Here is a 12,905-nt window from a genome sequence, read left to right on the forward strand (position 1 = left end):
ATAGAGGAATGAATTTAAAATAAGATAACTTAATTTGCAAATAAGAGGATCACTTACTTTGAAAAAGCAACACTTAAATACTTCAACTCCCTATCATGGTCATCGCCAACATTTAACAATAATACATGAAATTTTTCATCAAGAAACATCAAAATATTTTAATAGACTTAATAAATAAAAATTACTAAACTTATAAGTTTATTAGAGAGACGAACTTTCTTTAGCCAGAATCGAAGTTAGAGAATGATCTTAAATATTTTTTGTACCTATAAAAGAGACATAAAAATTTTATTAATACATTGTACAAACATAAATAATTTAAAATGAATATTACTTAAACATAATATTATTAATTTAATCTCTTACCTATTTCGATTTTTTCAATTTCTTTATAAAATTCTAGATTATCATCGGTTGGATCCTTATAGAAGTTTATCTCATCGTCTTTCAACCAATCACTAGTGCACACCAATAATTCCACATTTTAGAACTTAAATTACTTGTAAAAGGATCCACAACTCGTTTTCCCAAACTAAAGGCCGTTGAATTTGGAATTGAAAAAATATTCTTTGCAATGGTTGAAAGAATAGATACTTAGTTTCACTTCCCTTCCACCACTCAGGTAGATTGAAGCATGGATTAGATCGTTTCTCAATATCATCCACCAAGTATTTGTCCACTTTATTAAATATATCTTCAAGATAATCTTCTTCATTTTGTGCATTCACACATTCAAATAATTCATTACAAAGGCCACCACCACCGTTGAAAAAACCATCTCCACTATTTCACTCTAGATTCATAGTATGTCCCCGCATTTGAATTTCATTCATTAATTTATACTCCGTCCACGAAATTGTCAAATTATTCCTAACAGTATCAATAATTTCTTGAATCTTTTGAGAACTTCCTTTCAATATATTGATGTTCGCTTTAATCACCTGAAGTTTTTTTTTTTTATCCAAAACATTGACAATAAAAATCAAAGGATTCATGTTATATCAACTCCCCGAATACTTATTAAATTTCAACTTCATTGCACTTGCAACTTTTTTAAGTGTTGGATCTCAAAGATCTTGCACCTTTTTTTTTTTTTATATAATTTCAACCGGAGTTTTGGATGCATTTAATTCCAAAGAGGCATCATAGAACTTCTTCAAAAAGTGTATAAAGGCCTTGGCATTCTCCTAATCCTCCTCATTCAGTGGCCCTGCTCTCTCTTTGTCTTTTTCATTCTTTTCAGAAATATAATTCATAAAAGACACTCATTTTCCTATTATCCTATCAAACACCCTTCGATACTTCAATGCAACATCAAACATCTTATAAGTAGCATTAGGGGCGGCAAAAATAAACCCGGTCCGAGCACGACACAAAAAAATCGTGCTTGGGCCTCCAAAAATAGGCTCGAAAATTTTGGGGTCGTGCCTGGCCTGGCAGTTAATGAACCGGGCCGTGCTAGGGCTCATGAAGGTTGGGTCGTACCCGGCCCGGCCCAATTTTTAAAATTAATATTTAAATTTTAATAAATTTATATATATATATATTAATATTTGAAATAAAAATAAAAATTAAAAGTGGCTAGAAAATTTAGTTTGAATTGCAAACTTTCTAATTTACTCAATCTCAAACGTGAAGAATGAATAAAATTAATTGCATTCCTGATGGATTTAATCAATGCATCAAGTTCTTTCAAACCATCCTTAACAATTAAGTTAAGAATATGGCCGAACACCTCAAATGCAAATATTTTTCATCAAACATCAATATCTTTCATTTTCAGTCTCCTTTTTAAATAATCAATAGCAGTGTCATTAGAAGATGCATTATTAACTACTATTGAAAAAACTTTTTCTATCCATCAATCTCTCAATTATTCCAATCTCTTTTCCAAAATGACAAGTAATTTTAGTGAAACTAATAATTTTCTTGTGCAATTTTCATCCACTATCTATAAAGTGAGACGTAATCACCATATAGTTAATGTTTTGAATGGATGTCCTAGTGTCAGTCGTGATGCTCACTCTTTGACCATTTATTGCAAGTTTCAATTTAGATTTCTCCTCTAAGAATAAATCATAAACCGTACCTACAACATTTCATCGACCAGGAAGCTTGAATCTTAGTTGTAACTCATGCACAAAGCTTATGAATCTTTTTCCTTCAACTGCTCGGAAGGATAATTCATCACTAATCACATACTCAACAAGCTTGAATGTACATTTTTTTTTTGCAACAACAACAACAAAAATGTTACTATTTGCAATAATAAAAATAAAAAAATTTTAAAATGTTATTATTTTCAATAAAAAAAAATGATTCAATACACACTTTTTTTAACCGAAGGAATGTAAAACTAATGAACTTTCTTGCCCAATTTCTAGATATTCATTCATCAAAACACATTGTTTTTCTTTCATTTCCAATTTCTTCGTACAATGGACTTAATTTACACATTTTCATTCAATGATTTTTCAACCCACTCGTACTTCCATGAGTAACAGGAATCTCAGCCTTAGAATATTTGAAAATACCGATCGCTTGCTTGTTTCCATTGCTTAATGTTCACAATACAACCAATATTGATTTCTTTGTTTAGGAGCTACAGGGAACTTTGTTAAGTTTTCTTTGTTCGCTTTCGGCTTGAGTACTCATCAAACATCTCACTATTTAGAGTTGAAAAAAAAACCTGAAGATTCAAACTCTATTATGAAAAAAAATAATAAAAAATATAGTTAATATACTATGTGAAAAAAATAATAATAAAAAGATAATAATTACCCTCAGAAAGTAAAATAAGCAGAAATCATATTAAAACATAAAAATTAGAGAAAAAAATTTATATGAGTGCTCCACTCCATAACCAAATAAAAAATGCAGGAATCGTGGAATGCCACTTCCCTTTCATCATTGTTAAAAGCTCCGAAAAATTCAATTGCTTAAACCATTAGTCACTGTTCCACTTTTTTTTTCTTCTTGTTTTTAGAGGAAAAAATAGTTCTCATTATTGTTAATTTTATAATTATTATTTAAACATGGGTTATGGGTAATACACATATAATTATATATCTATACTTGGTGTATAATTTTAATGTTATCCAATAATATATGTCGAAAATTGAATACGGTACCAATCGAGGAATGAAAAAAAAAAAGAAAGACAACTTTCTGAGCAGATTTCATTTGGCTAAAAGTGGTAATTTGAAAAATATTTTATGATATAAATAGCCCCATAATCTGGTGAAAAGAAAATTTCTCTATGTCTTACAAAAGGACGGTCAGCGGCTGGTGGTCAGACGGCGAGGTGAGCTGGTCCGGCGAGGTAGGCGGGTGGCAGACGACCGGCGAACGGACAGCAGGTCTGTGGGTGCGGCGGACGGCATGCATAGTCATGTCTGGTATTGTGTTTGTGACTGTGCGTGAAGTAATTTGGAGGAGAATTGAGAATTTATGGATACAGTTTTTCTGCTAAATTTACCCCTTAGCCTTAGTTACTGACTTATTGTTGGATAAACTTTTTTAAAAAATAAAAAATTTATATTTATATTAATAATTAAATTATTTAATTAAAATATTATCGGTACGGTATAATATCAAAATATCGAACTTTCTGAAAATTCATACCGATACTGTACCAAAAATTTCGATATACAAATTTTTTTTTTTATATTTTCGGTACGATATAGTACGATAAATCAATATTTCGATATTTTTAATAGATTTATCTATCCTTAGACAAAATCAACAATATGAACAGAGGAAAGGTGGAGGGTGAAAATAATATTTTATATAAAAATAAAAATATTGATAAATACAAATTTTAGCTTTAAAATAAGATACTATAAATTTATTTATTTGTAATTTGTTCTTTTTTTTTCTTATTAAATAATTGATTATTAAAAATATTAAATAATATGCACATATACTATCTCCGTCCAGGTGAAAGTATGTTTTTTTATCGATGGGGTTACGGTGTTAATTTGGGCGCTATTACGGTGTTGGAAAGTATGTTTTTTTATCGATGGGGTTACGGTGCTGATTTGGGCTCTATTACGGTGTTGATTTTTGCATCAATCATCACCAATAAAATATACAAATAATAAGTGTTTTTATCTCAAACAACAGATTGTGTAATATATGATAAAGATGTGTTGTTTATACTTTAACGTGTTATACATGACTATATCATATGATATAATCAACTTATGCATGTGTTGTATAAAATTATATCATGTGTTATTAGTTTATGTGTTATATTTTTATTATATTAATATTAATTATTACATTAATACGTAATACAAATTAATATAAAAAGATAAAAATAATAAGTCTCTTATAATACTTATACAATGAATTTGTTAAGTAAATTATACAAATGTAAGGATATTTTTAATGTTAAGTACAATGACGAAAAAACAAGAAACAACTACAAGATTCCTCATATTGGTAAGTCCACGATAATAAGAAACAATACACTCCCGACAAACTTAGAGATTTATCGGGAGTTGATCAAGGCATCCCATGATACCTTAATAGAAGCAAATGAAGCATAAAGTTTCGAAGAACTAATCACTGTAAGCATTAATGTCTTTTGTAATTAGTAGCTATAGGAAAGTTTTTGTAACTACTTTCCATTTTTATATGAGTTTCATTACAACTCACAAAATATTGCATTGAAACAATACTTTGCAGTTGTAATTTAATCTCTTTAAATTTAGTTATGGTTGTGTTACCCTGCTATGTTTTGCACCTAAATTTTTTGAGCACTCTAAAATTATAAAATCATCACCGAGCGTGGGTAGTAAATATTTTCAGGCCATCTCATTTTAGTATTGGACATGTTCATGATCAATGAGGTAATTCAGAGACACAAGAATTTTGCTCTCAAATTATAAAATCATCATCAAGTACAACAGATAACATTAAAGCATTCTCTCAATGGATAGATCATTGAATGCCTAAACTCAAAAATGTATTGAATCCAATAAGAGTTTGTGCTCACGTTGAACGAGCGATGACTTTTTAATAGGTATAAATCTAAAAAAAATCTTTTTTATGCAACGGTAAGGCACATACTGATTCGAATCAACAGTGGTTTAACAATTTCATCATCTCAGACTATTGACACCAAAAACCAACAATTACTTGCCACACATTTTTTTGCACATACACATAATCAGGGACAATCAACTATGTCACAGATTTCGCAACAAGTATATCGGATTATACCTCACCTGTAGAGATCATACCAACCAACATGTAGGATAGTAAATCACTTACCCAAATAATTTTCAATTTTGCCTACAAACAACAACAAACGAAGAAGTTCATTAACAAAAATCAACAATCACACTTACAGTATGTTCACAAAAAATTTTAAGGTCAACAAAATTAAACAACATCTATTTCCATAGTTTGAAAGAAAATGAAATTCGCTAACCTCCGATATAGTACTCTGATAGCTCGACAGCGAGAGGGCAGTATATACAAAGCATGTTGATGACAACTCCACGGGTAAAAGAGCAGCTCAATGGAGCCGCTTCGATCCTACCTTGGGGACGAAGAAGGGATCTGAAACAACGATCGCTTGGCTCAAACAAGGGCAACACTGGAATTCGACCTCTGGTTCCAGGCCCAACTCCGAATCAGTAGCGAATCTATGGACCACCATGGGATAGCGTCCGTCGTAATAGATCCAGAGAAATCAGATACAGAAAAGGCATTGATAGTGGCCGATTCAGAGAAATCATCATAATCGCGAAACAACTCAGAAAACTCATCTACAAACGATCTCTATCAGAGTAGCGTCTGTCGTAGTAGATCCAGAGAAATCATATACAGAAAAGGCATTGACGGTGGCCGATTCAGAAAAATCATCAGAATAGCTAAACAACTCAGAAAACTCATCTGCAAACGATCTCTATCGAGGGGAACAACCCTATGCCGTCATAGAAGAATGTGGAGCGAGCGACATCACCGGCGAAATGAGCGGAAAAAGAAGGACGACGGGGACGGCAAAAAAAATTGCGAGGATTATAACCCCTAATCGAAGCCAATGTGAGTGAGTAACGAGTAAGAGTGAGGTAGATAGGTATTAGATTAACGAGGTATTAAATGTGTTTTAATTTTATTATATGTGTAAAAATATAAAATATATATTTTTGTAATAAAATTTAAAAATAATGATATTTGTTATTTTAGATATATATTATAGCTACTAAAATAGAAAATCATATTCTTCTAGACCACGGATAAAAATTAAAAATAAAAAAAAAAAAAGATAAAGTATTATCAGTATAATTCATATGATAAAAATTAAAAATGAAAAAAGATAGAGTATTATCTGTATAATTCATATATATATATAAAAGAATAAAAATATTGAAATTATTTTAGACAATTCTAATCGAGAGGAGGGGGAGGGAGTATATTTCAGGTGTATTTGTTTGAGGGATTGGATTTACATTATTCATTCAATTTTTTTTTCAAAAATATCAAATCAAACACCTATTTTTCATTTTTTATATTATACTAAAAATCAATTTTACATTCAAAAATATTACATCAACACCTATTTATATCACATCATACAATTATTCAAATTCAAAGCCACAAACAAACACACCCGAATCATTTAAAACTTGTTCCACTGAAAAAACACAAGCAACTGGACTATAAATAAGTTTTAAAAAAATTGTTCAAACTAAACGACGAACAAACAGATGAAATCTGAACCGTTGATTTGATGCAAGGTGTGAGAGATCGGTTGGGTAGATTACATACATAGTAGAGCGTATAAATACGGCTGAGAGTCGTACAGCTACGTCAATGTATAGCGTAGATACATGTTACTGGATCGGAGCTCAACGGCTGCTCAATGCCTGTACCCGTCTGAGATCTCATCGGCCGGGGAGAGTTGCTTCGCGCAGTTCCCGGAGGAATCCGGTGGCTATGGCGATGCGCTGGAAGGAATTTTCGGTTAAGAAAACCACGCTGATCGGCCTCGGCCTAGGACAGTTGCTATCGCTTCTCAACGCTTCAACTGGATTTTCTTCCTCTGTGCTCTCCAGGAAAGGTAGTTCGTTATTTTTATTTTTTTATTTTTTTTGTTAGTTTTGGAAGTGTTGTGTTTCATTTTTGGGTACTCGATTGTAGGAATTGATGCTCCAACTTCTCAGTCTTTTATCAATTATGTGCTGTTGGCATTGGTCTATGGGGGAATCATGCTCTACCGGAGGCAGGCGCTCAAGGTCAGCTGGTTGAATCTTCTTTTGGTGGTTCGAGGAATTGATTGGCCGGAATTGCTAAATGTTTGCGTTTGATTTGCTAATGGCGATTCGAGTTACAGTTTCTCCTTTACAATATTACTTTCAGCTTCTCTGCATTAATGATTGCAGGACTTCAATTTTTTTACACAGTAGAACTTTTTACTTTTTGCTTTTCAAATCCCAAAATTATTGCTTCAGTTTGTACTTTTTTCTGATCATTTTCGCCGCTTCTCAGTCAGGTCACATTTTCTGAACATTAACCTCTACTATGCACATAATTTGACAAGCACACCTATCAATATTGAAAGAAAGCCTGCTTCTTCTTCTTAGAAATTGTTTTCGCACTCATCTTTTTGTCGAAATCTGAAAATTCTGCCTTAGATATTGAATTAAACTTCATGACCTTTACACGCTTCAATTGTTTTAAGCAGGCCAAATGGTATTACTATGTCTTGTTGGGATTAGTTGATGTGGAAGGAAACTTTCTTGGTAAGTAAATACCCATGTGTTCTTCTTTACTGCGGACCAATTCACTTCGAATTTTTTTTTTTTACAAAGACAACAGATATTTTCATTTGAAAAATCAAAACTAATACTTTAATTATTTTCTATGCAAAGCATCACATCAAACACTTATTTATATCAAATTCTATTTCACTTTTAATGTTTTAATATTCTCAAGACACCAAAACACATCCAATAAGCCTTGATAAATGTTCAAATACTTGTATGATTTTTTCAGCAGATGATTATGTGAAATTCTAGATTTCTCACCCTTATTTTCTGAAAGGATAATCCATGGACACTATTTTATTTTCTCTAGTATGCTGAACTTGCCTCTAGATTGTTTGATGTGTTGGCTTTTCTAGGTAGGAAGCGGTATTTCTTTGTTTAGGTTTCCTGATCCTGCATTTACTCTTATAATATCTACACTTAAAATTGAAAATGTACTTTGTGATACCGTATAATTTCGACATAAATATAGCATTGAACGATAATTTATTTTAATCAAATGTTTGTCACTTTTGGGACAAGGTTTCACTTCATTGTTGGTGGTGAATTAGGAACAAACTTGAAGGAATTCCTGATCAAGCAGTTTATTAGTTTGGCTAATTTTGTTTTCTGTATAATAACAAATTTCTTTCTTGAAATGGCAGTTGTTAAGGCATACCAGTACACCTCAATCACAAGTATCATGCTGCTGGATTGTTGGACAATACCTTGTGTTCTGTTTCTTACCTGGTTCTTCTTGAAGACATATTATAGATTCAAAAAATTTGTTGGTGTAGGAATCTGTATTGTTGGTCTTGTAGTAGTTGTTTTTTCTGATGTGCATTCTGCAGATAGAACAAGTAAGTATTGTCGCTCTCTTGCACTTACTTTTCTTCTGTTAATCCATATTAGAGCTTTGTCAGATAACTAATCTCCACACTGACATTCAGCGGATTATAGGGTAATGTCTCACAAAAATTAATATTCTCCAAGTGTGTGGTGCATTTGCATTTTATGATAAATCCGTTGAACTTGCTTAAACATTCCTGGTTGCAGTGCATTTCAAATTCTTGAGTTTTTTGTCCATAATTGTAATGATGGTAGATCTTGAATCATAAGTTTCTAATAGGTAGGTCTTTTTACTTGTATTTTGTTATGCTGAGATCTCGAGGACTGCATAAATGCTTTAGTGGACAATGGACAATGCCTTATATTTTAGTCGCGATAGCTATTAGAAAGAATGACAGACAGCCTGATGTACCGTTGCCTACCTTTCTAACCTCTGTTTGAGCAGAAAAGAATTTTCTATTAGTGAATTGTTTGGCTAACTTCGATTAGAATGGCTGAACCAGAGGAGAAGAAAAGTTAATCTCAAACAGCCGGAAGTCATATCTTGACATCTCACCTCCTTTAGCTTATCCCCATGACAAATGTGCTTCTTTCCTTCTATTTCGTAATTTCTATGTAATCCTTTTCTATCCAAAAATAGTACATTTGTTTGTGTTTCCGATATTGTTTTCACATAATGCAATTTAAGTAAAATGTTTTTCTCCTTTAAAAACCTCACATCCAATACTTAATTTTCATTTAAAACATCACATCAAAAAATTATTTACCATTCAAAACATAATATCCAAGATGTATCATCCATTTGAAGTATTGCATTCTAAACCTATTTTCCATTAAAAAAATCTTCAAATTTAAAACAAAAACAAATACACCTTTATTTTGAGACATTCACATAGTTGGCTCTCTATGTCCTTTCTGGTTGTTGTCCATTTTCAGACTGAACATGGTTATTGTCATTGCTACAGGTGGTGTGGACCCAATTAAAGGTGATTTGCTTGTAATTGCTGGGGCAACTCTTTATGCTGTTGCTAATGTCAGTGAGGTATGCAGACGTATGAATATTGTGGTGCTTGCAGATTGTTCGATTTGACTTTTCGTAATTATTTGGGAATGTTTCTTCAAAGTTAGAATAACATTTTTTTTTGCCTCACACAAGATCGGTATTTTCGTCCGCCTGATGGTTTTGTTCTGGTTCCATGCAGGAATTTTTTGTTAAAAGTGGTGATTTGGTTGAACTAATGGCATTCTTGGGCATATTTGGTGCCATTATCAGTGCTTTTCAAATGTATCCTTTTGTCTTTGCTGGCAATGACATATTTTTATTTTCGGCCTGCTGGCGATCACTTAACCTTAGTGTATTCTAATGGATTTTGGACATGAAACTATATTTGTTCTTAACAGTAGGCAGAGGCATACTCGAACGCCATGAGCTTGAATCCATTCATTGGTCACCTGAGGCGGTAGCTCTCTATCTCTCTCATGCACATGCATATTATTAATAATTTCTTCCTTTTCGTAATTATTGGGGCATATTAACTGTGTGTATGGTACCTGTGGCTACTAGCATTCTTTTGACCAAATTGTCGAGTCTCGTTCTCAACTCTGATGCTGGTTGTGAAATTTATATAATCCATCTCTAAGTGGATTCAAATCCTTCTGTTGAATTGAAGTGGCCATGGATAGTATCGATAACTTTATGCTACGAAAATTGTGTGCTGTTGGTTAACATTGAAAACCACTTTCAGTAGTATATCTCGTCTAATCCAGTATTCTTGATTGTGTCTGGGAAATCACTTCTTTAGACAACATTCTTACTATATTCCTTAGAAAAATTTACGACTGTTTTCATGATTGCATTAAGTAGTTGAATGAACATATGCAGTCGAAGGAGTGTCTATGTCGAGGTCTCCACAAAGAAGTGAGAATATTATATCTAACAATATCTAGTCCGTCAAGAAAGTTGGAAGCCGATTAATGAAGTTCATGGTGCTCTAGTTCTGATGTTCTTATTGATTTTGACATAGATTATCCAATGTTCTTATTAATGTATCAATTTTGTCCCATGTAAAATGATTGCATTACTTTAAAACAATTTGGTGTTTGGTACAGGTGATTCCATTTGTGGGATTTTCTTTGGCCATGTTTCTATTTTACTCGGGAGTTCCCATCTTACTGAAGGTACTAAATCTAAGCATATATTACTAATCTGTCCCACTCTGTAGAGTAGAGTCCGTTGAGTTATTTTTCATTTTCTCCTACATTTAAATTTAAATTTAAAGGGAAAATTGCAAAAAATGTCTTGTATGTAGGTCAATTATCATTTTCGAATATTTTTTTTTCACTTTCGCAATTTAGGACATTATGTGTACTCCGGGCATTATTTTTGCCGTTCAGCGTCGAAAAAACGCACGTGCCCCTTCGTGGCATAGCCGGCACATACGTGGACGCCGCCGTTGCTGTGTTGTCGTTCGCGTGGTCGTCGGACAGATAACGTGGAATTATTGTTCTTTCACTTTCGCAGTTTAGAACATTTTGTGTACGTCGGGTATTATTTTTGCCCTTCGGTGCTGGAAAAATAGTTTGTTCTAAGTTTTTTATTTCAATTTAGTACAATTAGTTATTTGCAATTTGGTCCAATTGGGCCAAACTAAAATTTTAAAAATATATAATTTTTTTTTAAAAAAATAATAATTTCATGTCACATATCCAACGACCTAGAACAAATTGTTTTTTTCGGAACAAAATGGCAAAAATAATACTTAGAGTACACATAATGTTCTAATTTGCGAAAGTGAAAGAATGATAATTTCACGTCACCTGTCCGACGGCCCACGCGGACGACAACACAGCAACGGCGTCCACGTATGCGCCGACCATGCTAAGAAGAAGGCGCACGTAATGGTCACGTCCATTTTTTCGGCGCCGGAGGGCGAAAATAATGTCCGGAGTACACATAATGTCCTTAATTGCGAAAATAGAAAAAAAAGTGTCATGGCATTTTTTGCAATTTTTCCTTAGAATTTTGCATTGATGGTAGGAAGGATTTGTGTAATTTGGTGCAGATGAGCGGATCTACCATGCTGAATCTGTCTTTGCTCACTGCAGATATGTGGGCTGTGTTGATTCGAATATTTGCGTACAACGAAAAGGTCCGATCATAGTAATCTGTAAATATAGGGATCAAGTATGATTATACATACATTGATTCAAAGTCATCATTTTCTTCAGGTGGATTGGATGTATTACGTGGCCTTTGTTTCTGTGGCTATCGGGATCATTGTTTATTCAAGGTATGTTTTTTTTTTTTTTTTTTTTTTTATTATAACGTGGGAACCCGCAGCAGCTACCGATAGCGCGCTGGTAAACCCCGGCCGAACCTAATACCCTGCAAACTAGGCTCGACAAACAAATGTTATTTTTTTATTTCTTGAGCGTGTGTTGTGCAGTTCCTTTTAAGGTTTGAATATTTGAGTTTAATATTTCCTTTCCCGCGGTGCAGTGGTGATGAAACCACTGGTGAGAAGATGATGGTAGATGAAGAAGAGGAGGGCGGATTGTTGGGTGAACAGATGAGAGGAAAGTTGTTGCAGGATTCAGAATCATCGTAATCATAATCATAACCATAAATCTTACAAATATCTATCTGAAATCCCAAATCAAAATGTAAAATTTAGATTTTGGGATTGTTGTTGTTTACAGCCACCACAAAGGTTAGTAAGTTACTTGTCGTGTAAGACGGCCGGTGGTGCGAGGGTTGGATCATGGGTTCAAACCACGCATCAGATGATTCAGGTCACCTGCCACACAGGTTAGCCTAGTATGACTTGTCTGTCTAGCCTAGTTTACGGAGTGTGCACTTTGAAGTAGCGGCTCCCATTTTGAAAAAAAAAAAAAAATTACTAATATTGTACATACTAATGAAGTCAAAACTCCGCATATAATAAATGAGGGAGATATGGTTATTTTATCTGTTGCCTTGTAAGTTGTATTTAATAATAAATTAGATTTTATTTTATTTTTTGTATTATTAGAATATCTTTTTATTGTTTTATATATATATATATTTAAAAATTTAATTATTTTTATCAAAAACTGCAAGATCAAAACTTCCAAAACCTCTTAATTTTGATTGCCGTATCATAAAATATATATATCATAAATTTATAAACAACATATTTAATAATACTCATTTCATCCACTATTTATTTATTTATTGAAGATAAATTTTAGAAAATTATTATTTTGTAGGTATATAATATAAAAATCTCTTTTTTACTTCTAACTTGATTTGAGTGT

General features: G+C 32.7%; 1 protein-coding gene and 1 long non-coding RNA gene across 3 annotated transcripts; one reads left to right on the top strand and one right to left on the bottom strand.

Annotated features, from left to right (window-relative positions):
* Nucleotides 1-4,769: 4,769 nt before the first annotated feature.
* Nucleotides 4,770-6,092, bottom strand: LOC127242530 (uncharacterized). Its single transcript, XR_007836834.1, has 2 exons — nt 5,441-6,092; nt 4,770-5,301 (listed from the first exon to the last, which is right to left on the bottom strand). It is a non-coding gene; the product is annotated as an uncharacterized LOC127242530 (long non-coding RNA).
* A 709-nt stretch (nt 6,093-6,801) lies between these two features.
* LOC127242688 (uncharacterized) lies at nt 6,802-12,576 on the top strand. Of its 2 annotated transcripts, XM_051262336.1 has the most exons (12): nt 6,807-7,075; nt 7,156-7,250; nt 7,700-7,757; nt 8,426-8,620; nt 9,575-9,651; nt 9,812-9,894; nt 10,018-10,069; nt 10,719-10,787; nt 11,672-11,758; nt 11,838-11,899; nt 12,109-12,213; nt 12,309-12,576. In XM_051262336.1, exons 1-12 carry the CDS (start codon nt 6,829-6,831, stop codon nt 12,322-12,324), a joined length of 1,146 nt encoding a protein of 381 aa, XP_051118293.1. In that variant the 5' UTR covers nt 6,807-6,828; the 3' UTR covers nt 12,325-12,576. The 2 variants fall into 2 exon arrangements, with proteins under 2 accessions (XP_051118294.1, XP_051118293.1); XM_051262337.1 differs by lacking the exons at nt 11,672-11,758; nt 11,838-11,899; nt 12,109-12,213; nt 12,309-12,576 and adding an exon at nt 11,004-11,232 and having other exon boundaries at nt 6,802-7,075.
* Nucleotides 12,577-12,905: the final 329 nt, after the last annotated feature.

The sequence above is a fragment of the Andrographis paniculata genome, unplaced genomic scaffold (assembly GCF_009805555.1).
Source record: "Andrographis paniculata isolate CXL003 unplaced genomic scaffold, ASM980555v1 Contig87END, whole genome shotgun sequence".
Taxonomy (NCBI): Eukaryota; Viridiplantae; Streptophyta; class Magnoliopsida; order Lamiales; family Acanthaceae; genus Andrographis; species Andrographis paniculata.

Coding starts and splice junctions, on each gene's coding strand:
- LOC127242688 (XM_051262336.1), top strand. CDS start 6,829: ATGTATAGCGTAGATACATGTTACTGGATCGGAGCTCAACGGCTGCTC. Junction 7,758..8,425: donor TGTGGAAGGAAACTTTCTTG/GTAAGTAAATAC, acceptor TTGAAATGGCAG/TTGTTAAGGCATACCAGTAC. Junction 9,895..10,017: donor ATTATCAGTGCTTTTCAAAT/GTATCCTTTTGT, acceptor AACAGTAGGCAG/AGGCATACTCGAACGCCATG.